Below are 22,810 nucleotides of genomic sequence, written 5' to 3' on the forward strand. Positions count from 1 at the left end.
AGATTAAAACATTAGCTGATTAATGAGTCTTATCCTTATGCCTCTTTCTTTTGGGGTAATCACTTCAACCAGCATTTGGACTTTTTGTATCAGGCTATAAATACTAGCTCTTAAATGCTGATAACACTGTTGCATTAGTTTCAAGAATGTATGTGCTTATGAGTTGTTTTGCCACACTGATCCACCACCACGCTGAATGACTACCCCGCCCAGCTCCAGAACTATTTTATGTGGCCTTATTCCTGGACCAGTACCAGACTGTCTGAGGGTACTACAAAGTGGTAAGCAGCGCTTTACAAAAATCTAAAGTAATAAAAACATTTGATTCAATAATGGGATAATAAAGGTCTAGAACCATCCATCAGAAAATCATTCTGAGCCTTGTAGGAAGATTTGAGTCAATCAAAACTGCTAGCAGTTCACCAGACACAATCTACAGTGCCATCGCCTTTAAACCCCTATCATTTGTTAAAAAATGTTGAACCACAACTTAGTTTTGTAGTTCTTTCCCACTCCATGAACATGATTTTTTACACGTCCCACCAAATAAACTAGATTTCTGCCTTTTACTCACCTGTGCTACATCATGTTGAAGTCAGTTTTCTGTTTTGTGGGTTGTAAAGTACTTTGAACGAAAGTGCGACAGTAATTATAAGAAAACAAGCAGTCAAAAAAATGCAAGACGATAATTCATTCAACTGAAGATTGGAAGATGGAAAGGTATTCCTGAAATCACCTCTCTGTCCTCAGAATAAATCTAATAGGAACACTATGTGCTACAGCGGAAAACAGTCAGAGAAATTCATCAGTGCTTCCAAATGAAAAAAAAACAAAATTATTAAAAATCCATTTTATTTTAGAAAAGTGAACGTATTTCAAGCAAATGTGATATTTGAAGATAACAGAGTACGACAGACTGTTAAAATGAGAAATGTATACATTGTAAAATTCAAAATGTTATCGAAAAAGAATAGTTTAAAAAACACTAGGTTCTGAGCTACCCAATACAGTATCTGAATTTACTTTTTTATCGACCAATAACAGTAAATATACATTTATCTGGCTCGGAAAACTGGATTATCTCAGTGGCATTTTTCTTTTCTGATGATAAAATAATCTGAGTTACTGGCAGTAATTGTTCTGTGTTCTGGCAAAGGCCTGTTCTATCCCGGTTTAAGTCTCCCAAGAAGCCCCCAACCCCTGATTTTCCCAGTTGATTTTCTATCTCATTTAATTGTACTTTTGGATTTGTGAGGCGGTGCTTTGAGCTTTCTACTTGGTAAAACGCCACATAGGTATCACTGCCACAGCAATACATAACTCATCTCTCTAAAATTAAAAATCCGGGCGAACCTCTTCGGCTAGCCTTGCCTCTACCTGTTTAATCTAGTAAAGATGCTGTCTAACACTCTTCCGTTGGGAAACCATATGGTTTCAAGCCTACCTGAGTAGTACTGGGCATCAAGACCGCGCTTCGGGCTACTATGAAGCTTTTGGAGGCCACCTCGTGGATCAAAAGTATTCGATGTACTTGGTGGTCTGCTTGAAGGCGTGCACTGAAAATCTAAATTCGGACACTTCTGGCTCAGACATCTGGTGCACATTTTTTTCCAGTTACAAGGCTTGTTCGAAAATATGATGTTCCAGTTTCTCTGCTATTTTTTATTTTACACTGCACCCTATGTTCGTCCTAAATCCTGAACTTCCTTAGTCTAAAAACGGATATATATATATATATATTTGTATAAAATAAAATGATTTTGCCTTCCTTTAGTCAAATAAAATAGGCAACCAGAAATTGTTCCAACAGCTAAAAACATTTTTTTGTCTTGCTTTCTAAATTGGAAATTCGATCCGCGGCAGGCGCTCGGCTTCCTTCCATGAGAGCCGAGCCGCAGTAACTTGTGTTGTTTTGGAAACGTTCTGAAGTAATTTCTTCCAAATGTTCCCCTGCAGCCACAAATTCCACGAGACTCTCACATAAACAGGCGGCCTTCATTAGAGGACAGAGCTTCTCGGTGGTGTGGGAATATAATCCTTCCTTGTCAATTAAACCACATGCTTCAGGTTCCCTGTAAACAAAAGAGGGAGCGGGGAAAACATAATTACAACCGGACTTGTTTAATTTATTCAAGAACTTTAGATTTTACTAAATATATATATGTATGGGTGTACACACCCCCACTCTCTCTCTCTCTTATAGTGACCACCAGCCTTCTTCATCCATTGGTCTAGTATGGTGTCAGTCACGTTTGTTTTCCGCCCATTACAGCATAGGGCAACGGGTCAGACCAATCAGCCAGTGGCTAACTTCACCGTGAGTGACAGCATTTTGCTAATTCACAAAGAAGACGTTCACACTCAAAGTAGTTCCTCTTTCCTATCATGGTAAATTCCATAAAGTGTGCTTTTGTTTTAATAACAAATGTTTTGCTTTCAAGCAATTTGTTAATTGATTGGCGTGGGCCTAGTACCCCCCCCCACAGAAATACAGTTTTACGAAAACAAATCAAGCGTAAAAAAAAGCCAAAAGGCTGGCGGCCGAAGCCAGTCTTATTGCCTGGGCCAATCTTGAACTCTGATCTAGTCTGGTGAGGAAGACCGGAGGTCCCACTGCCAGAAGTCAAGGGTGGCACAGGCAAACAACCTTCAGCTTGCCTGCCTCTTCATCACCACTTCCTGTGGACTCTATTGTTCCTAAGGCAAGCATGTAAGTGTGATCTCATCAATAAACGTGAACATGTTCTACAACCCACTTTAAAGTTTTCAGAAAGGCAAGCCAAGCTCTTTCTGCAGAACTTAGTGCCACCATTCAGATCTTAAATCTGAGCAAGGTTTGCTGATATACCACCGGTGAGGCTGCCAGGAGATATTTTGTACATGTAGCTCTGCGATGACACCACATCTTTGCCATGCGTAATCACCATTATCTTCTAAAGAGCTTGTCAAACAAGTGGGACATCAAAGTGCTTCGCTGGCAGCAAAGGGGGCCCTGCTGAACGTCCCATTCATCTGGGCCCTTGTTTTCAAAACGTGATCTTTCTTCTCATCTCTGACACTCGGGTTTTAAATAAACCAAGGCAGGCGTGCAGTGAAAACAGGCTGACGTTTTAGTGAAAACAGATTAAATTTGCAACCTTATCCATCACACTAGTGTTACTTAAACCACTCAATTACACTGCAGCGGCGAGGATAAGATTACAAAAGCACCAAGTATCTGTTGCCACAAAAAAACAATAGTCCCCACGGTGGACGATTCAAATCAAAAGATGACTAATCTGTTCTGTTCAAACGTTAACAATGCATCAGAGCTGGAAGTAAAGATTCGCGGGTGCTGGGGTGCACCCAGACTCTTAGTACATCGAGGGACAGTTCATACTTTAGTTTTTGTGCAGCATACTTTCACTGTCCCTCTTCATCTCGAATTCGTGTGGACTCTTGATGACCAGGCACAGACATCTTACCTTATTCACTAGGCAAAGGCAAGAGGGGTACCACTTAAAGTGGCAATTGACAAAGATCACCCCTTCAGTTCTCGGTGCGGTGTCGGGGTCACTTTGTGAGGGTTGGCTGCCTGGCCAGTTATAGCTGACACCGGCCCTCCAGGCACCACCGAAGGCCGGGGGGGGCACCAAACAAAATGAAGTGTGTGTGTTACCCGATAAACTAGCCGATATTCAGGGACCAGCAGGAGCTGCGCTTAAAAAAACCCAGATCAATTTCCTTTGAATCAGAACCGAAAAGTCTTGTTATTTACTTTCAGGTATGGAGTGAAGTTTTAAGGTGTCACAGGCGGTCTTACCGGACACTTCAGAGAGGCGGCAAAAATCCACCTGAAAATCAGTTCTGTGCATTGTTGGTGGTAACGTACGTGTTACAGGGCCAGAAATTGCAGTTTAAATATTTGTCCATTTATTGAATTTACAACATGCTGTTACTGACAACACTGCTTCAAAGCCCTTTCAGCAGCTCGAAAGTGGCAAAGAACAGAATAATGCAGGTAGTCCAGACAAGATTTTCTAGTCCTTGCCGAGAACCATTAAATTGGCTAATATTAACACATATTATTTACTATTCTTAAAAAAACAGAAAAAAGCAATACAAAGCACTCTACAAAAAAAGTGCTATAGTTTTTATTAGGACGCAGGTGAACGCCCCTAGGCTGCTCACTTCCGGGAGTTTCTTCAGGTGTAAAAGAAGTTGAGTAACAGCCACAGGTGTATCTGAAAAGGATGGCCTGTATCCCTCATCTGAAATTCATGAAGTCATTGTCCAGCCGTAAGTGGGTCGTGGTTCCTGAGGGTGGAGCATGGTGCGTGCCGAGTTCTTCCTGCAAAACCTTCGCATCTCATGGGGGATAACAAAAACGGTTTAGAGAGGGCCCTGGTATATGTCGTCAGTACCATGCACAATAGTTCATTAACTAAACTTCACGAGACTATTTCTTGTAGTTCTCTAAATATCCTGCACACAACTTCCAATCGAAAAACATATTCTAGAAAATATTAGAAAAGTAAATAAAAACAAAAAATGAAGTAGACGGCTATGTGCTCTTCTGCTTGTAATCCTACATATGCTTAGGTTGAACCAATAGACCTCACCTCCAGGAAATGCCCTCAGAATAACGAATGCCTTTCCTACGGGTAAAATAATTCCCACACTCCAGATCTTCAAAACTAAACTAACAGAACATTTACTTAACTGACAAACATATCTTCAATAACCCATCAAAAGCTATATTCTCCTTCTTTCCTCATTGCTGCTTCCCCGTGACCTACTGTAGGTAGCCAATCGCCTGTACTACCTATTTCTGATGTTACATCTATCGGTTTCTACCTTGTTCCTCTGTTGTTGTCCATAATTATGTGACCAGCTTCCTCGTTTGAAAGCATATAGCCTTAATCAGAATTTTGTGTCGCCGTACAGCTGTTTGTTCATCACTGTTCATGTTGTTTGTTCATCACTGAACTTTCCCCATGCCTTAAAACTGCCAATCTTATTTCTCATGTACAGCATTCTGTCACCTGTCTGGGGTTAAGGAATGCTGTACAAAGAACTTCTAAAAAAAAAAAAAATGGAATTGCGCGCATATTCTTGGAAAAACAGCCTTGCCTCAGTCTCACAGAAAAATATGAACAAGTACACTAGAATATGGGCTGCTTGTAGACAGTGCATCTATAAGTGAAGGCGTAGGTGACCACTGGAACTGACCGGGGCACCTGGCTTCATCCTTCGTCAGATTTCTCCTCCATCACTCCAGGTTTCATTATGGTGCAGAACAGCAATAATGCCTTAGGGCCTCCGGTGAACTGGGCTATATTAATATGGCAGGGTGAGCGATGCTGTATTGATATTCAGAACATCTGCTAGAAGCACGCAGGCGCAAAATGGTATTCCCTCTTTCCCCAATCAAATCCCATACTTTCCTAATTTCCCCTTTCTGATGCTCTGGTTTCCATCTAGAGCAGATCATAAAACATTTTTACTGCACAAGAAGAGAGTGGATGCACTGCTGTTCCTCTCTGGCTTCAGACAAGAGTTTTAGTGACGCTATTAACAGAGCATGCAGTCCCTTGAAAAGGTAAATAAACACAATCAGTTGTGGATGGAGGGAGAACACGGGACAGGCCCCACTAAGTCAAGAGCAGATGATTAACCAGATGGTTCTGCTTTTACAATTTTGGATTTAAAGCAACATTCCGCCTCACAACTTACACGGTGTATTTATCGATCTTGTATTTAAGCACACTTACAACTTTTGGAAAAAATGATTCTCTTTTCTAAATTAAATTACTATTGGCGTTCAAAGGCGTGGAGCTTCTGTTACTGTGGTTCTATAGGTTGTTTTCAGAGATTTGTCTCCTAGGCGGGCCTCTATGGGGTTTAGGCTCGCGATAGCCAAATATTTTATATATAATACATACTCATAGAAGCTTTCAGTCAGTGCTCTTCACCCACTGGTCTGCTGTAGTGTCATTTGTGTCATTCACATTAGGCTTACGCCCACCACAGCATCCAGAATGGGGCACAGGGTCAGTTCACTTCAGCCACTGGCATACATGGAAGTGACAGCATTCCGCTCTTGCACACTGTACACACCTGCACAATAAGTAGTTCCATCGTGTGCCAGCTGCACAATGTCTGATTCTGCATAAGAAATATACGCATTGTGGCGATTAGACAATGCTTGTGTTTGTACAATGCATGCCTTCGTACTACAACCATTCACAAACAAAACAAAAGCTGCTAAAGCCGAAAGGTCAATCCCTACTGGCCTTGCCAATGCTTTTTTTTTGGTTAGTTACTATAAGTTGCCACTCGCATACACCCGTGTAGCGTGGAGCACACTTGGACCAGCAGTCGCAGAGTAGAACATGGGATGCTCCTTTTTGCAGCAGGGGTTCAGGTTCAAGTTCTGGAAGCTTCATTAGCAAACTACAGGCAAGCTGACGAACTACAGGCAAGCTGACGAACTACAGGCAAGCTGACGAACTCCAGGCAAGCTGACGAACTCCAGGCAAGCTGACGAACTCCACGGCTTTGGACAGATAGCCACATGCAGAAAGAACTAATTACTCTCACATGAGCTTTCCACTGTGCAGATTTTCGAAGGGCAACTACTTTTTTAGGAGAATGCTACAGTTTACTGTTCCATTCCTCCGTTTATTTCATCCGGTACGAAACAGGAAAATAACATTTCAAACTTGTCCCTTAAGACACATACATTGGTTTATAAGATCCAAATAGTTTCTTATTGGTGGCACCCCCGGCTGATATGCATCAGCATCAAGCACTAAGGGCCAAATGAGCACAGAGCTTCACACACAATACCTGGGCTAAGCCAAAGCATCCATTTATCAAGGCTTTTGTGTAATCACATGGTCAGTCATGTCTTCGAGGTAACTCATCAAAACAAATCACAAAAGAACATCAGAATGAAATATCGCATTCACTGATAGCATGACCAAGATGCCTCCTAACCAACTGTGCTAACAGAAGTCTTCTCCTTTAGACGTCAAGGTCAATATAACCTTGAAAAAACACTGGTTATCTTCCTGTTTTGAAAAAGATCAGTTGCCTAACTGTTCTGGTAATGCAGTCCCTGACCTTAATTTTTAGAGGATGGGCAAAAGCCTACTCAAATACTGAATCAAACAATTTCTTCACTGTTTTTTTTTTTTTTTTTACATTCCTTTATTAGAAATTATGTTTTGAGTGAAACACTGCTTGAACACCATCAAACGGGATGTGTAATATATCCCGATTACTTGCAGGAAATCAGTAACGACTAGTTTCTTACCCGTAACACCAGTTCTCTCGTAGGGTAATCTTTGTTGAACTCATAAGCATTTGAATAGTTCTGCCCATATGTGGCATCCTGGAGCACTTTTTTTTTTACAAAGTCTCTTCTAAAGTGTAGACATTTGCCTTGCTTCAGTAAGGCCTGCAGAGACACTTAAGAAAGGACTTAGGCCCTCATTACAACATTGGTGGTAACTACCGCCTACCGCCACAGCGATGGCCGTCAACATACCACCGCTGTGGATATCAGCCGCCTACGCGTATCATGACCGCCGACGGTATACTGCCAGAATGCTGGCGAGACACAGCCGACGGTAATGGTGGCGGATGGCGGTAAGGCGGTGCTGCTGACAGTAGCACCGCCACACCAGCAAAATACAGCCGACCGTATCATGACCAATGATATGGCCTAGCGGTGTTTTTCTGGCGGACGCTGCTGCTGAAAGCAGCGCCGCGGACCGTCTCCAGCCGGAGGACCCTCTGCAAGCAGATAAGTCGGGTTCTCCGATCGGAGAGGGAGTTGGGGGGTGTTCTGTGTGTGCGGGGTGTGTGTGTGTATGTTTTGGAATGCATGCATGAGTCGCGTTGAATGCATACATGAATGAGTGATTGTGAGTATTGTGTGTTGTGAATGCATGTGTGTGTCAAGGTATGTTGGTGTGTGTTGTGATGTGTGGATATTTATGTGTGCGTGGGTGGTGGTGGGTATGCGTGTGTGCATGTGTGTATATGGGTGCACATGCGGGTTGTATATGTGCAGGGAGGGTGGCGGAGGACTCTGGGGAGGGGGAGTGGGGCGGGGGAGACCCCTATCAGTGCCAGGGAAGGGATTCCCTGGCACTGATAGTGCCTACCGCCATGGTTTTCGTGGCGGTAAGTTTGGCATGAAAACCATGGTGGTAGGCGGGTCGTAATCCCGAGGGTGGGATTGTGACGGCCACCGGGCTGGAGACCGAAGTGTCCAGCCCAGCGACCATTACCACCCTGGTGGTCGGTGTGTTGAACTGGAGGTCTTTGATCGCGGTTACCGCCAGGGACATAATCCCATTTTTTTACCGCCAGCCTGTTGGCGGTATTAACGCCGCTTTAACACCGACCGCTAGGGTTGTAATAAGGGCCTTAGTATGCAGTTTAGGCAAACAGGCTACAGTGGTGTAATTCTTCAGATTGTACTTAGAAAAGGGTTAAGACACCCTTATAAATGTATAATTTGAGGTAAATGTGCACACTAGACCTCAAATCTCCTTTACAAACCCTTTTCTAACAAAGCAAGAGATGAAGAACAGAAAGGCAGTGTAGCCTCAGAGGCTGCTATTATGTGAGTAGAAAATAGTGACTGTGCCTTTAAGGCTGCAGAGACCACCAGTATCCCATCATGCTCAGCAGGTGACAGTTGCCTCAGTTTTTTTTTCAGGTACCTGGTGACAGGAACCTGGAGCACTAAGCTCAGCATTTTAGGCTTTTTTTCTTCAAAATTCACTTGTGAATTTTCATATTCAATACTTCACTTGACGTTTTTCAACTTTCTCTCACCTTTTCAGACTTTTCTGTCAGATTTTTGAGGCATTTTCTTCAACATTATGCCTTCTCCGTATGACAAGTGTGCTTTCTGTGGGAGGAAAAAGTCTGAATCAGACCCTCACCATGTCTGCATTCTCTGCCTTCCCTCTTCTCACCTTCCAGATCACTGTCATCATTGTCAAAAAGTGTTCACGATGTACACGGAGAGAGGAAAAAGATTCGACTCCATGGAGCAGTAGAAAAGCACAGACAACAAATCCTCTCTTAAGGTAAGACCTCAGAGCGAGGAGAGGGTCACTCCTCTACCAGGGCTCTTACTTTTGCCTCTAAGGGATGTGGAAGGTTGACAGAGAGAGTGCCAACACGAAAGTGCCATACTTCCCAGTCAGTGTAGAGGGAGTCGACGTCGAGACCAGGTATGGCACCAACTTGCTCTCTGTCGAGGACTGGATCGCCGTTGAAGAAACGGCATACATCGATGTCGAGAGAATATATGAGGCATACACTGTCGACACGCACTATCAGATGGACGTTGAGGAGCATATCAACGTCAAGGTGACCAGATCCCTCAATGCCAGGGAACTGTACAACGTGAATAAGATCGACATTGAGGCACCTTCGACGGAGGTTGCCGTTGACTATAGATCATACCACAAACAGCATTCCAGGCGTTCCTCGTCTACTAAACGCTCTCACCATTGTAGACATAGTTCGAGGAGAAGGACACCATCTAGACATAGATCTAGACACACAACGTCCTCATCTTTATCTAGAAGACACTACTCACTGACCTTACTGACTCACTGTCTCCTCGCATCGCTCCGATTGATGACATATCCACTTTCCAGGAGGTTTTAGTAAGAGGAGCAGCAAAACTTAATATGCAGATGTCAGTTCCTACAACTACAACATCCGTTATCTTTGAAACACTTCAACAAAGATAGTCATCAAGGCCCAAGCTTCCACTGGTGCCAGGATTGTTGGAGCCTGCCATGAAGCTCTTCCTTACTCTGCCATCCACCAAATCAGCTCCTTCAAGACATCAAAAGAAATACAGACCTCCAGAACTAGATCAATTTTTCTTTAGAACGGACCCACCACTTGACTCACTAGTCATTCTGGCAGCTAAGAAATATCATGCCACCACTCCGGCTTCTTCAGTTCCTCCTGACAAAAGCGAGTAGGAAATTAGACTTGGTTGGTCATACGGTCTGTTATATAGCTGCAACCACCATGAAGGCCGCAAGTGCCACTGCCCTCCTTGGAAGATATGATAGAGCACTCTGGGACTCTATCCAACAGTTTGCTGACAACCTCCACGGAGACAGAAGAGAAGACTTCCTTGAGATAGTAAACGAAGGCCTTATGGTATTGAATCAAACAATCAGAGCTGCAGCAGATTCATCGTTGTTAGCAGCCCATGAATATTGTCATGGCATTGCCTTAAGACATCATTCCTGGCTGAGACACGTCATTAAAATCAGAGTCAAAGAATTCTGAACCTTCCATTTTCTGGTTTAATCCTCTTCGGCACCCGTACCAGTGAAGAGATGGCTTCCTTGAAGTCAAAGATGGAAACGCTGAAAGCTATCAGCCTGGAAAGACGAAAAGAACAAAGATGTCCCTTAAGGCCTTATCAACGACGCTATTACCTTCAGAAGGTTCAAAGCCCTCAGTGGTACCAGAGTCGCCAGCAACCACAACATCGACCTTATCAGTAACACCAACAAAGAAGGCAATCTAGAGGCCGTACTTTACAGTTACCCGCCCAAGGGCGTAAAACAACAAAGGGAGAAAAGCAATGAATCCTCTCTTCCCCCTCATCTGTTACCCACTCCGGTAGGGGGAAGCATCTCACACTGTCTGGCAGACTGGCAAAAAATCAAAAAGACATCTGGGTACTGAAAATTGTTCAGAATGGATATTGTCTCAGGTTCACTAGTTCTCCCCGATCATACTACCAAAACCATCCAGTCATCGTTTGCTCATGCTTTAGAAAGAAGTCAACATCTTGCTTCAAAAGAAAGCGTCGGAGGTCCTCCCCCACAAACAACGGGGCAAATGTATCTGTTCTAGATACTTTCTGGTGAAGAAAAAAGACAAGAACGAGTTCAGATCCACTGTCATTAAAGACAGACAACAAATGGATTCACAAGGAGAAATTTCGGATGCTGGCATTACATCAGATCTACGCTCAACTATGCCAGGGAAATTGGCTATGCTCTATAGACCTCCAAGATGCATATTTTCACATACCCATTGCAAAGAAACAGCAAATTCTTGAGGTTTGTAGTGGGGCAGAACTACTTTCAGTACCAAGTTCTTTCATTTGACCTCAAGCCAGTTCCCAGAACCTTCTCCAAGTGCAGGGCAAAAGTGGCTGCACATTACAGGAGACTCTTAATATTTGTCTATCCCTATCTAGACGATTGGCTGATCAAAGCTTCCACTTTATAAGAGGCCCAACAACATTACAACTCGGCTTATGAATTCCTCCAACGCTTGAGTCTACATTCATATCAGCCACAGCAAGTCAATCTCCAATCCGGTACAGTCTCTGCAGTACTCAGGAGCCACTCTTGACACAATACATTTAAAGTGTCTCCTTCGGAGGAGAGATTTTCATCAGTATGTCAGAAATGTCACTCTCTAATCACAGCCTCTAATCCCACGGTGAGGTCAGTGTGCTCTCTTCTTGGCTCCAGTGCCTCGTGCATTTTCCTCACTCTGAATGCACGCCTTCACATGCGTCCCCTTTAGGAATGTCTCAAGGATCAGTGGGACCAAGTGACAGGCAACTGGGAAAACAAGATCATCCTCTCCCCCCATGTGAAGCAGTCTTGAACATGGTGGTGATCTCTGACCAAACTTCTGCCGGGGTGCCTTTCAAACAACAGACCCCTTCTCCAACCATAATAACGTATGCATCACTACTGGGAGTGGGATCCCACATGGATCATCTCCAAATACAAGGCAAATGGTCTCAGAAAGAAATGACATATCACATCTACTCGCTCGAGCTCAGAGTTGCCCACCTTGTACTCAAAGCGTTTTACCCATCATTCAAAACTCAATCCCTGCTCGTTCAGACAGAGAACACAACCACTGTGTAGTACCTCAACAAGCAGGGGGGAACGAGGTACAGACCGTTGTCCCACGAAGCCCAAGCAATTTGGAGATGGCTCATAGCCAGGAACCTGCAGATCACTGCAACTCACTTCCCAGGTGCAGGCAGACGCCCTCAGCAGGACTCTGGAAGAAAACCAGATATGGGTCCTTCACGACGATGTCAGCAACATCTTCAGGCTATGGGCCTCACCGCAGATCGACTTGTTCGCCACCGCAAAAAAACAAAAAAAAGCCAAGACCTCGCCTCAAGGTACTTCCAACCAGGGATTCTGGGGAATGCCCTATGGATCGACTGGTCAGGCAAATTTCTCTACGCCTTTCCTCCAATCCCTCTGATCCTGGCAGTCCTCCCCAAGCTGTCCCACTTGAGAGCCAGAATCATACTGATAGCGCCTGAGCGGCCACATCAATGATTGTTCACGGACCTCCTTCATTGGTCACAGCATCGACACCTCAAGCTACCACGGTGTCCAGACCTACTAACGAAGTTCGGAGGACAGATGGTCCACCCTAATCTCTCCTCTTTGAATTTGCCAGGATGGCTCCTGAGCTAGTGCAATATGGACACAAACCTGCCACAAGACTGCATGAAAATTCTTAAAGAAGCTAAACGGCTGTCAACCCGTACAGCTTACCCCTTCAAATGGAAAACATTCTGCATTTCCAAGAACATAAACCCCACATCTTGCCAGGAGGAAGTCATCCTTCCATATTTCATTTGTCTGGCAAAATCTGGCTTACAATTCTAATCAATGAAAGTGCATTTGGCAGCTCTTACGGCCTACCACAAATGCTCTTCACAAACCTCTTTTTTGCAAGATCCCAGTAATTCAAGATTTCCTTGACGGGTTAAAAAATGTTTTTCCTCCCATCAGATGCCATTCTCCTCCCTGGGAACTTAATGTAGTCCTTTCATGTTTACTGCAAGATCCTTTTGAACCTATTCAAAAGGCATCTCTACAACATCTATCTTGGAAAGCAGCTTTCCTAGTAGCTATTACATCAGCTCGTAGAGTTAGCAAAATCCAAGCACTGTGCGCTAATGAACCGTATACAGTTTTCCACTCTAATAAGGTAGTTCTCCGAACCCATCTGAAATTTCTTCCCAAAGTTATTTCGGATTTTCATGTCAATCAAACATTTCTTTACCCATTTTTTAAAAAAAAATCCCTTTACTCCAGCAGAGCAAACACTCCACTCTCTGGATGTAAGAAGGGTCTTGAGGTTTTACCTAGACAGGACATGCGACCTGTGCAGATCGGACTAGCTTTTTGTTAACTATGGGCCGTTCCGCACAGAATTGCCCACTTCCAAGCAGTCCATCTCATGCTGGATAGCATCCTGCATACTTTTCTGTTACCAAAAGGCCAACAAGCCTTTGTTTGCGAAACCTAGGGCCCATTCTACAAGAAGCAAGGCACCTACAACTGCTTTGATGAGGAATTTCCCCATTGCTGAAATGTGTAAGGCAGCTAAATGGAGATCTGTTCACACATTCACCAATCACTACTGTTTGTACTCAGATGCTAGTGCTGATGCTTAAGTATGACAAGCCTCTCTCAGGAATTTATTTGCCTAGTCTGATCTTCTCTCCTCTGTTCTTTTCACTGCGTTTATTGGGGATGGGCTTGCTAGTCTATTCAAATGCTTATGACTATCAATGGAGATCCCCTACAAGAGAAGGAATAGTTTCTTACCTGTAACTCCAGTTCTCTCATAGGGGAATCTCGGTTGAAGTAATAAGCAGCCATCCCTCTTCTCCGGTGGATGTAACAGAGAATAGTATTACACTTACCTATCACTGGTACTAATCGACAAAAAGAACTGAGGCAACTGCCACCTGCTGAGCATGATGGGATATTGGTGGTCTCTGCAGCCTTAAAGGCACAGAAACTGTTTTCTACTCACAGAATAGCTGCCTAAGAGGCTACACTGCCTTTCTATTCATCATCTCTTGCTTTGTCATAAAAGGGTTTCTGAAGGAGATTTGGGGTCTGGTGTACACATTTGCCTCAAATTATAAATTTATAAGGGTGTTTTAAACATTTTCTAAGTACAGTCTGAAAAATTACACCACTGTAGCCTGTTTGCCTAGGCTGCATATTATTTTATTTCTAAAGTATCTCAGCAGGCGTTCCTGAAGAAAGGCGAACGTCTACACTTAAGAAGAGACTATGTAAAGAAGTGCTCCGGGATACAGCAAGTGGGTGAAACTAATCAAATGCTTATGACTATCAACAGAGATCCCATATGAGAGAACCAAAAATTATTACTTTTATATAATCAAACCTACTATTTATTAAGCAGCCATTCGTGCCTACAAAGTATGGGAACAATTTGCTCTATCTCCATGGACACAATATCAAAGAACTGAAATTATTCACTTGAAAGAAAAAGAGCGAACAAGGAATTTCTTCACTGTTGCTTTGACATCTCTGTGGTGTGTGACTGACCAGCCCCGACAAATCATACTGCCTGAGCTTGATTTGTCATTCACGCGGCTGAAGCTGTAGTGCTGCTTTAGTGCCAGAAGTCTCAAGAATGAGGAAATGTAATACAGATTAGTGACCGTTTAGTCTGTAGAATAGAACACAAAAAGAAATTAGGGATTCTCTTACACGTCTGCTGAACCATAGAAGGGTTTCTATAGAGACCTCTGATGTAGCTTGTTTAAATGTTATTCAAAGTGTTTATAATGAGGTCTTTGGAAGATGATATTAATGACTACCACTGCTCTGTCACCCTTATGCAGGCACACTGGCATCTAGTCCTCAATGCTTATTCCATCTATGAGAAACAATGGTGATTTTGTTTGTCTGTTATTGTTTAATTCATGCACTTTATGGTTGGAATCAAGCGAATAAAGTTTATATTGACTGACTGACCGTCCATGAGTGAAGCTATTACTGGGTATGGTATGCATGCCTGAAACAAAATGCACAGGCTCCAGCAATGGCTGAAGGCGCAGCAGAGCACCAACTCATTCTCACTTAAACTCTGAGATGATCCTTTGTCCACAGTACACGACTTACTTAGGTTGTTCAGCTACAGCTGAGGGCACAGCAGAAGTGTCAACTGATTCTCCGTTCAACCCCGTCTTGTCTGGAGTACACCTCTTAGTTATGTCATTAAGCTACAACTGAGGACCCACAGGACCTCCAACTGGTTCTCAGTGCAATCCCTTCTTTTGCCCTGGGTACACAACTACAGCTTTGGCCCACAGGAAAAGGTTGTCATTACAGTTAGAATTGAGCTTTCCGACTTGGGCTCCCTAACTCAATGAGCATGAAGCAGAAGGACATGAGGTGACTTTGTTAACGTGTAATAAACCGAACAGTTAAGATGTCAATGTGCCATCCTGAAGCCCACCCATCCTGAAGCCCACGTCTTGGAACTTTTCACCTTTAATTCTGCACTTTCAAATATGTCAACGGGAAATGAGCTTCACCTTTGATAGAAGATAGTATTTCCTGGACCTTCTGTGTTTCATTACGATCTGGCCGGCAGCTTGGCGTGATCTCCAACACATAGTCTGGGCCATATTCTGTGAAAAACTGTAGAAGTGAATGTACAGCAGACAGAGGGTGACAGATGTTGGAGAAAGGAGTTTAAACACCATGAAAAGAAAAAAAATGTGAGGCAAGGTAGTGCATAACAATTAGATGGGAAAAAGGGTGATGAGAGTACGGCCAATGGATAAAAAAAAACAGAAGAAGAAGCGGAAGAGTTAGGACAGTAAAAAGCATATATGAGGAATTAGTAGGAAGGAACGGTGATGTTTGAAAGATAGCATCAAGGGAATAGTGAGGAAAGAAAAGCCCGAAGGAAAGTAAAAAAGCAAAGCATTAATGAAATCACAGTTAAAGAAATTATGGTGGATGTGGGATTAAAGGGGGACGTAGAGGGGAATACAAAAGAGGAAGAAAGAGATAAAAAGAAGCACAAAATAAAAGGTTAATGAAGGAAGAAGTGATAATGAGAAATCTATAACGTACTTTCAGTTACCTACAAGCTCAAAACATATTGTTCAAATTTACATAACCCAAAGGCAGTTGCTATATGTTCCATGAAAACGTTTAACTTGTAAAATACAAACACGTAATGAATGACAGAAATATATAAAGAGATACTGTTAGCCTTGAATTTGCAACAGATGCCTCTCTCATCCCCCCACCCCGTGACCGCAACAGTAATGCACCACAGCAGGGAACGGCAGGGCTAAGGAGCTGGCATAAATCACACAACCTTTCCACTGGAAAGTGCCTGGATTACATCCGGGTTAAGATGGCCGGCGGCCTTCCTATCAGATCGCTTTCTCCTGGCCATGCTTGTGAGACGTAGTTGATACGGTTTTAGTTCTGGCCTCTGCAGTCTGGCGAGAACACAATAAAAATCTCCATAATAAATGGCCCACTGGTATCCTCCAGTGAAAGGCCACGGATTACGATGTGTTTAACCTGCAGTTATTTGGAAGAACAATGCACCACTATCTGAGGCATTGATTTATTCCTTACTACCACTATTAGGGGGTGCTGAAGGACTTGCCCACAAGGGTAGCAAATTACACTATCCGGATGTGTGGCAGAAAGCGTATTGAGAATTATTGTCAGCCTATGTGGAGAGCGTTTTGGTATCCTGAGCATTTAAAAAGGGCAGGACGTAAAAACGAGTCATTTGGTTGTTAAACAGATCAAGGGAGCGGGCAGCAAACATGTGGGAATAACCTCCGATAGGTCTAACTTTCAGGTCATGCGTAATAAACACATGCAAACACATCCGATCAGGGTGGGGTAGTATCTTTTTTGGATGTACATACCACCCAAACCCAAGATTCACCACACCTCACCCAATCATTCCATTATGGGCAGTCCGCACCGCCACGCTACGCTTTCAAAACTCTGATTTCCCATATCTAGGCTTTCAAAAGACAGCCACCAAAACACTATACATCACCAATGTCAGCACACATCATGGTTCCAGTCTCACCTACAAATGATCATACGCAAGACAGCACGCGCTTCACAAACCTCTCTCACCATCATGCATAAAAGCCATGTACCCAGCACCGTGCTCTCAAATCTACTGAACTACTGTGCACCACATACCCCAAGGATAAACACAGGTAAAACTAACAACAAGTTACTTACCTTCAGTAACGATTTATCTGGTAGAAACATATTCTAGTTGCAGATTCCCTACCTTAGATTTTCCTCCAGACATAACACTGGATCCAGAGATTTTTCTTCGAGCAGTACTCTTGCATGCCGTCAGGTGGCGTCGGTCAGCTCTGCGTACATCGTTGGCATTGTGTTTGCCGTGATGACGTCACGTCGTATATAGGGGCCACCCGGGCGCGATGAAGTCAGTTAATTTTCACGACTTTCCATGCCAGTAGCACAGAGCCATGAAGAACACGGAGATTGGTGCACAAGAACTATGGCCTTGAAAAGGGAGTCCCTAGAAGACAGCTTGCAAAGTGGGGAGGATGGGTGGGTCTGTAAGGAATCTGCAACTAGAATATGTCGCTACCACATAAATCGTTAATCAAAGGGAAGTAACTTGTTCATCTGACAGAGACTTCTAATTGCACATTCCTTACCTTAGAATAGATACCCAAGCAATACCATCCTCGGCGGTGGGGTACAAACCAAGATCAGACTAAAAGGTCCTGCATGACTGAACAGCCAAAGTAGCCATCTCTGCAGACCTGACTGTCCAGGCAGTGCTTTGTGAACGTGTGCAGACGACCACATTAATGCCTGGCAGATGTCCAGGACCGGAACTCCGCATCCCAACACGGTGGTTGCAGCAGATGCTCTAGTGCAGTGTTCCCCAACCCCCGGGCCGCGGACCGGTGCCGGTCCGTGGATCAATCGGCACCGGGCCGCCCCACTGTGGCGGGCGGTAAATGTTTGATAATTTTTACGTGGCCCGCTTGCCACGGAAAAATTATCAAACATTTACCGGTCCGCGGCGATAAAAAGGTTGGACAACACTGCTCTAGTGGAATGAGCATGCAAATCCTTAGGGGGTTGCTTCTTTGCCATAGCGTAGCACATCTTGATGCAAAGGACAACCCATTGACAAATAGTCCGCTTCTGCACTGCCTGTCCTTTTTTTACACCCACATAACCCACAAAGAGTTGATCGTCCACCCGGAAATCTTTTGTACAATTGAGGTAGAACGCCAACGCTCTTTTTGGAACCAGACAGTGGAGTCTCCTCTTCATGAGAAGGATGTGCGGGTGCGTAAAAAGTAGGCAAAGTGATGGACTGGCCTACATGGAAGAGTGTGACCACTTTGTGGAAGAAAGAGACCCTGGGACGAAGCACCACTTTGTCAGGATGGACAGATAGAAATGGTAGCTTCGAAGAAAGAGCTTGTAGCTCACTCACTCTGTGGGCAGAGGTGATGGCAATAAGGAAAGCAGTTTTCACTGTGAGGAGCCGAAAGGAAAATTATGTAGTGGCTCAAAAAGAGCACACATAAGTTATGAATCAGGTTCAAACCCCACTGGGGCATTATGAACAGCTTAGGTGGAAACATGGGTGAGTCCCTTAAGAAACCTTCCAATAATGGGAGATTTGAGCAAGGAAGATTAATCTGGCAGTCTGAGGAAGGCCTAGATGTCAGACAGGTAACCTTTAAGGGTGCCAAAAGCAAAGACCTGTTGGGCAAGAGAGATGTACAGTACAACCTCAGACAAAGGTGCAGAAAGGGGATAAACAGACTTGTCTATACACCATGCCACAAATGTATTCCAATAACAGGTGTATACCATTTTGTTGGAGGGACGCCTGGCTACCAAGATAACATTGCAGACTTCAGGCGGAAGGTCGAAAGCTGTTAACTGCCGCAGCTGAATCTCCATGCAAGAAGAGGGAGGAGACTGGAGAAGTTCGGTGGAGAACCGTCCCCTTCTGCTGCGACAGAAGATGCTCCGAAAGGGACCATCTGATCGGAGGATCGATGGCCATGCTCATGAGCTTGGGATACCAAACTGTGTGCCCAGTCCGGAGCCACAAGGATTGCTTGTGCCCGGTCGTTCTTGATCTTCTTCAGAACTTTGGGCAGAAGTAGTAATGGCAAGAAGGCGTCAAGGAGGCGCGAGTTCCACTCAAGACGAAAAGTGTCCCAGGTGAGTTCCGCCTTGGAAACTCCACCGCACAAAACAGCTGACATTTCGCGTTCTCTGCGGAGGCGAACAGATCTGACCAAGGCTGCTACAAGATACCTTATGCCACCTCCGGATGGAGACACCATTCATGATCAACCATGCATCAACAGCTGAGTTTGTCTGCTCTGGAGTTCAGAAAGCTCGCTTGATGTTGAACCACCAGGGATATGCCCTGACGTTGCAGCCATGTCCAGAGGCATAGAGGCTCTTAAGAAAGAGCCCACAACCCCAGTGTTGCAGTAAAACATGGCGGTTGTGTTATCGGTGAACACATGCACCAATTTCCCTTGGAGAGAGGAAAGAAATACTTTCAATGCAAGTCTGATTGCCCTGAGCTCCAGAAGATGGATGTGGAGCCCGGCCTCTGCCGGAGACCAGAGGCCTCTGATCTCTGCCTCCCCTATGTGGCGACCCCCTTCCAGGAGTGAAGCATCCATCATATTGTGAGATCTGGTTGGGGAAGGGAGAGGGATCTGCCATTGACCCAATTGGGATTCGAAAGCCACCACTGCAGGTCTTTCGCAGTCCCCTCCGAGATCTGGACCATGTCGGAGAGATTCCCTTGATGCTGCGCCCACTGGAGCTTCAAGTCCCACTGCAGATCCCACATACGCCAGCTGGCATGTGTTACTAGCAGGATGCAGGAGGCCAAGAGGCCCAGCAGCCTCAGAGTCTGTCTGACGAAACCCAAGACCAAGGCTGAAAGATCGGAATCATAGCCTGAATGTCTTGGACTCGCTTTTGGGGAGGATAAGCCCGAAACTGCACTGTGTCCAGAACTGCCCTGATGAAAGGGAGCGTCAGAGGGAGTCAGGTGTGACTTCGGCACGTTGATAGTGAACCCCAGCTGGTGGAGGAGGTTCGCCGTAGTCTGGAGGTGTGAGACCACTGTCTGGGGCGAAGGCACCTTCAACAGCCAGTCGTCTAGGTAGGGGAAGACTGAGACCCCTAACCCGAGGGGCACTGGTAAGGCCGAAAGAGAGCACGGTAAACAAAGTGCTCGTGACCTACCACGAATCGTAGGTAACGTCTGTGGGCAGGCTGGATGGGGATGTGGAAATAAGCGTCCTGCAAGTCCAATGCTACCATCCAGTCTTCTGGGTCTAAGGCAGACAGAACCTGAGCCAGGGTGAGCATTTTGAACCTCTCCTTGAGGAAGTAGTTGAGGTCCTGAAGATCTAGGATAGGGCGCAAGCCTTTGTCCTTCTTTGGTATCAGAAAGCAGTGGGAATAACAACCACAACCTACTTCTGGCACAGGGAACCCTTTCTATAGCCCCCTTGGCCAAGAGAGCCGTGACTTCCTGGCGGAGAAGCACCAAATGATCCCCCGAAAGGGGATGGAAGGATGGTGGCATGTGTGGTGGTGCAGATTCGAAAGGGAGGGAGTAGTCCTTCCGAATTATTTGCAAAACCCACCCGTCCGTGGTGATATGTTCCCAGTGGGGCAGGTGATGGTGGATTCTGCCACCTATTGGGCGGGAGTGAGGGGACGGACTAGGAAGGTTTGGAGGCTGCTGCGGGGGCAGGGGTGGACTGGACAGACCTCTGGGTCCCTGTCCCACGACCACGTGGGATTCCGAGCCTCCGGCCACGCATAGGCTGTCCATCATGCATGGCCCGGTGGCTAGGTTGAGGACGCAACAGGGTGTCCCTTCCGTGGCCACAAAAGGGACGAAAAGCAGACTGTGGGGGGCGTGTGGCGGCAGAAAGACCAAGGGACCGAGCAGTAGCCCTGGACTCCTTGAACCTCTCTAAGGCCAAGCCTGCTTTGTCTCTGAAGAGACGGGTGCCATCAAAGGGCATGTCCATGAGTGACTGTTGGACATCCCCTGAGAAACCAGAAGTACGTAACCAGGCATGGCGCCATAAGGCCACGGTTGTAGCAACTGATCTGCCCAGAGAGCCGGTCGTATCCAGCCCACAACGGATGGTGAACTTCGCCGTGTCTCTCCCATCTTTGACTGCTTGGGAGAAGATAGCACGGGCCTCCTCCGGTATCTGCGGCAGGACATGCGCAACCGTATCCCACAGGGAGTGGGAATAACGGTCCAAAAGGCATGGGGTGTTCACAGACCGCAGCGCGAGGATGGAGGAAGAAAATAACTTCTTACCAAATTGTTACAGCCTTTTGGATTCCCTATCCGGGGGTGCAGAAGGGAACGCGCCAGAAGAATAGGACGCTCGGATAACAAGCCTCTCAGGTGTAGAATGTTGGGACAGGAACTTCGGGTCGTTTGGCGCAGGCCGATGGCGGTGAGCGATCGTCCTTTTCACAGGAGCCCCTGTGTTGGGTTTGGACCACGTACTCAAAATGACGTCAGTGAGGGCTTCATTAAATAGGAGAAGGGGTTCTGATGTAGAAGCCCCAGGCTGAAGAACCTCCGTCAGGAGGTTAGACCTGACTTCGACAGTAGGTAGCTCAAGGCCAAGGATCTCAGCCGCCCTACTAACCCACCATGCAATAGGTAGCTCTATCTGCCTTAGCCATGGTAGGAGGAGACAGCATGGCAGAGTCAGGAGAAGTGTTAAGACCAATGACTTCGCCCAAGTCCTGTGCCCAGTCCATAGTAGGGTCTTCCTGGTATTCATAAGGGTCCAGGGACCCCTCCAATTCCTCCCCGTATTCGTACCCATAGGAAAATGTGTCATAATCTGACCTTGGGCGAATGGGGCCCACCGAAGCCGATGGCGGCGGCGGTCAACGCCGCTCCGACTCCGAGTCGTCGGGAATGAGAATCGGGTCGACGTCGATAGTGGGCACTACCGACGTCGTGAGTGTCGCTAAACGACCCGGCGCCAGGGAAGGTCTCGACTGTGTGACCGCCGTCGGTGCGGATCCACGCACGGATCCGGAGGTGACCTCGGTGTCTGGGGCTGAAGCCGCCGGCGCGGAACCCAAAGGCCCCTCAGCCAAGCCCCTTGGGCCTGAAGGTGCCGTATCGGGGTCGGCACGCCCAAAGATGAGGCGCATGGCCTCGTAGAACTCTGAGTTGGGCGGGGGTCGCTCCAGCTCCGGGAAACTCGGGAAGCGCGGAGCCGACCCAGACGTAGGCTCCGAGGACGGAGGCCTAGTTCGTGGACGCTCGTCCCGCGTCGCGTCAACCGAGCGACGGGGTGAAGTCGGAGAGCAATGGGACTTCTTCAACTTCTTCTTCTTCTTACCAAAGATTTCGAAGAAGACGAGTGGTGGTGGCTCTGCGACCGATCTCGGGACCTTCCTCTCGAGCGAGATCGGGATCTACGTGGAGTCGAGTGCCGGGCCGCCATCAGCTTTAGGGACCGCTCCCTCAAAGCCTTCGGATGCATCGCCTGGCACTCGGAGCACGACTTTGGGTCGTGGTCGCTCTCGAGGCACCACAGGCAGACACGATGAGGGTCCGTCACAGACATCATGCGGTGGCAGTCCTCGCAAGGCTTGAACCCGGTCTTCGGGGACATCCTCGACGCGCCAAAGGTCGCACAAAAAAAATAATGACATAACGGTTGAATTCAGCCAAAAAATAGCCGAGGGTAGCTCTCTCTCGGATCAGCGCGTGGCGCGTAAAGAAAAGAACTGACATCACTGCGTGAGGGCGGCGTCTATGTACTACTCCAGACGTCATCACGGCGACCACAACGCCTGCAGAGTGGACCGATGCCACCTACCGACGCGCAAGTGTAGTGCCCGAAGAAAAAAAT

General features: G+C 46.1%; 1 protein-coding gene across 2 annotated transcripts in view; it reads right to left on the reverse strand.

The window, feature by feature from the left end:
* Nucleotides 1-835: 835 nt before the first annotated feature.
* HDAC8 (histone deacetylase 8) overlaps nucleotides 836-22,810 on the reverse strand; it is a 571,221-nt gene continuing 549,246 nt past the window's right edge. Inside the window, exons 10-11 of one of the 2 annotated variants that reach the window (XM_069211852.1) lie at nucleotides 15,401-15,506; nucleotides 836-2,072 (exon numbers count right to left, since the gene is read on the reverse strand). In XM_069211852.1, coding sequence (XP_069067953.1) covers nucleotides 2,050-2,072; nucleotides 15,401-15,506 — 129 coding nt within the window. In that variant the 3' untranslated portion in view covers nucleotides 836-2,049. The remainder of the gene's footprint in view (nucleotides 2,073-15,400; nucleotides 15,507-22,810) is intronic. The other variant, XR_011199196.1, reaches the window with a different exon arrangement.

Source organism: Pleurodeles waltl, chromosome 10 (genome assembly GCF_031143425.1).
Source record: "Pleurodeles waltl isolate 20211129_DDA chromosome 10, aPleWal1.hap1.20221129, whole genome shotgun sequence".
Lineage (NCBI taxonomy): Eukaryota > Metazoa > Chordata > Amphibia > Caudata > Salamandridae > Pleurodeles > Pleurodeles waltl.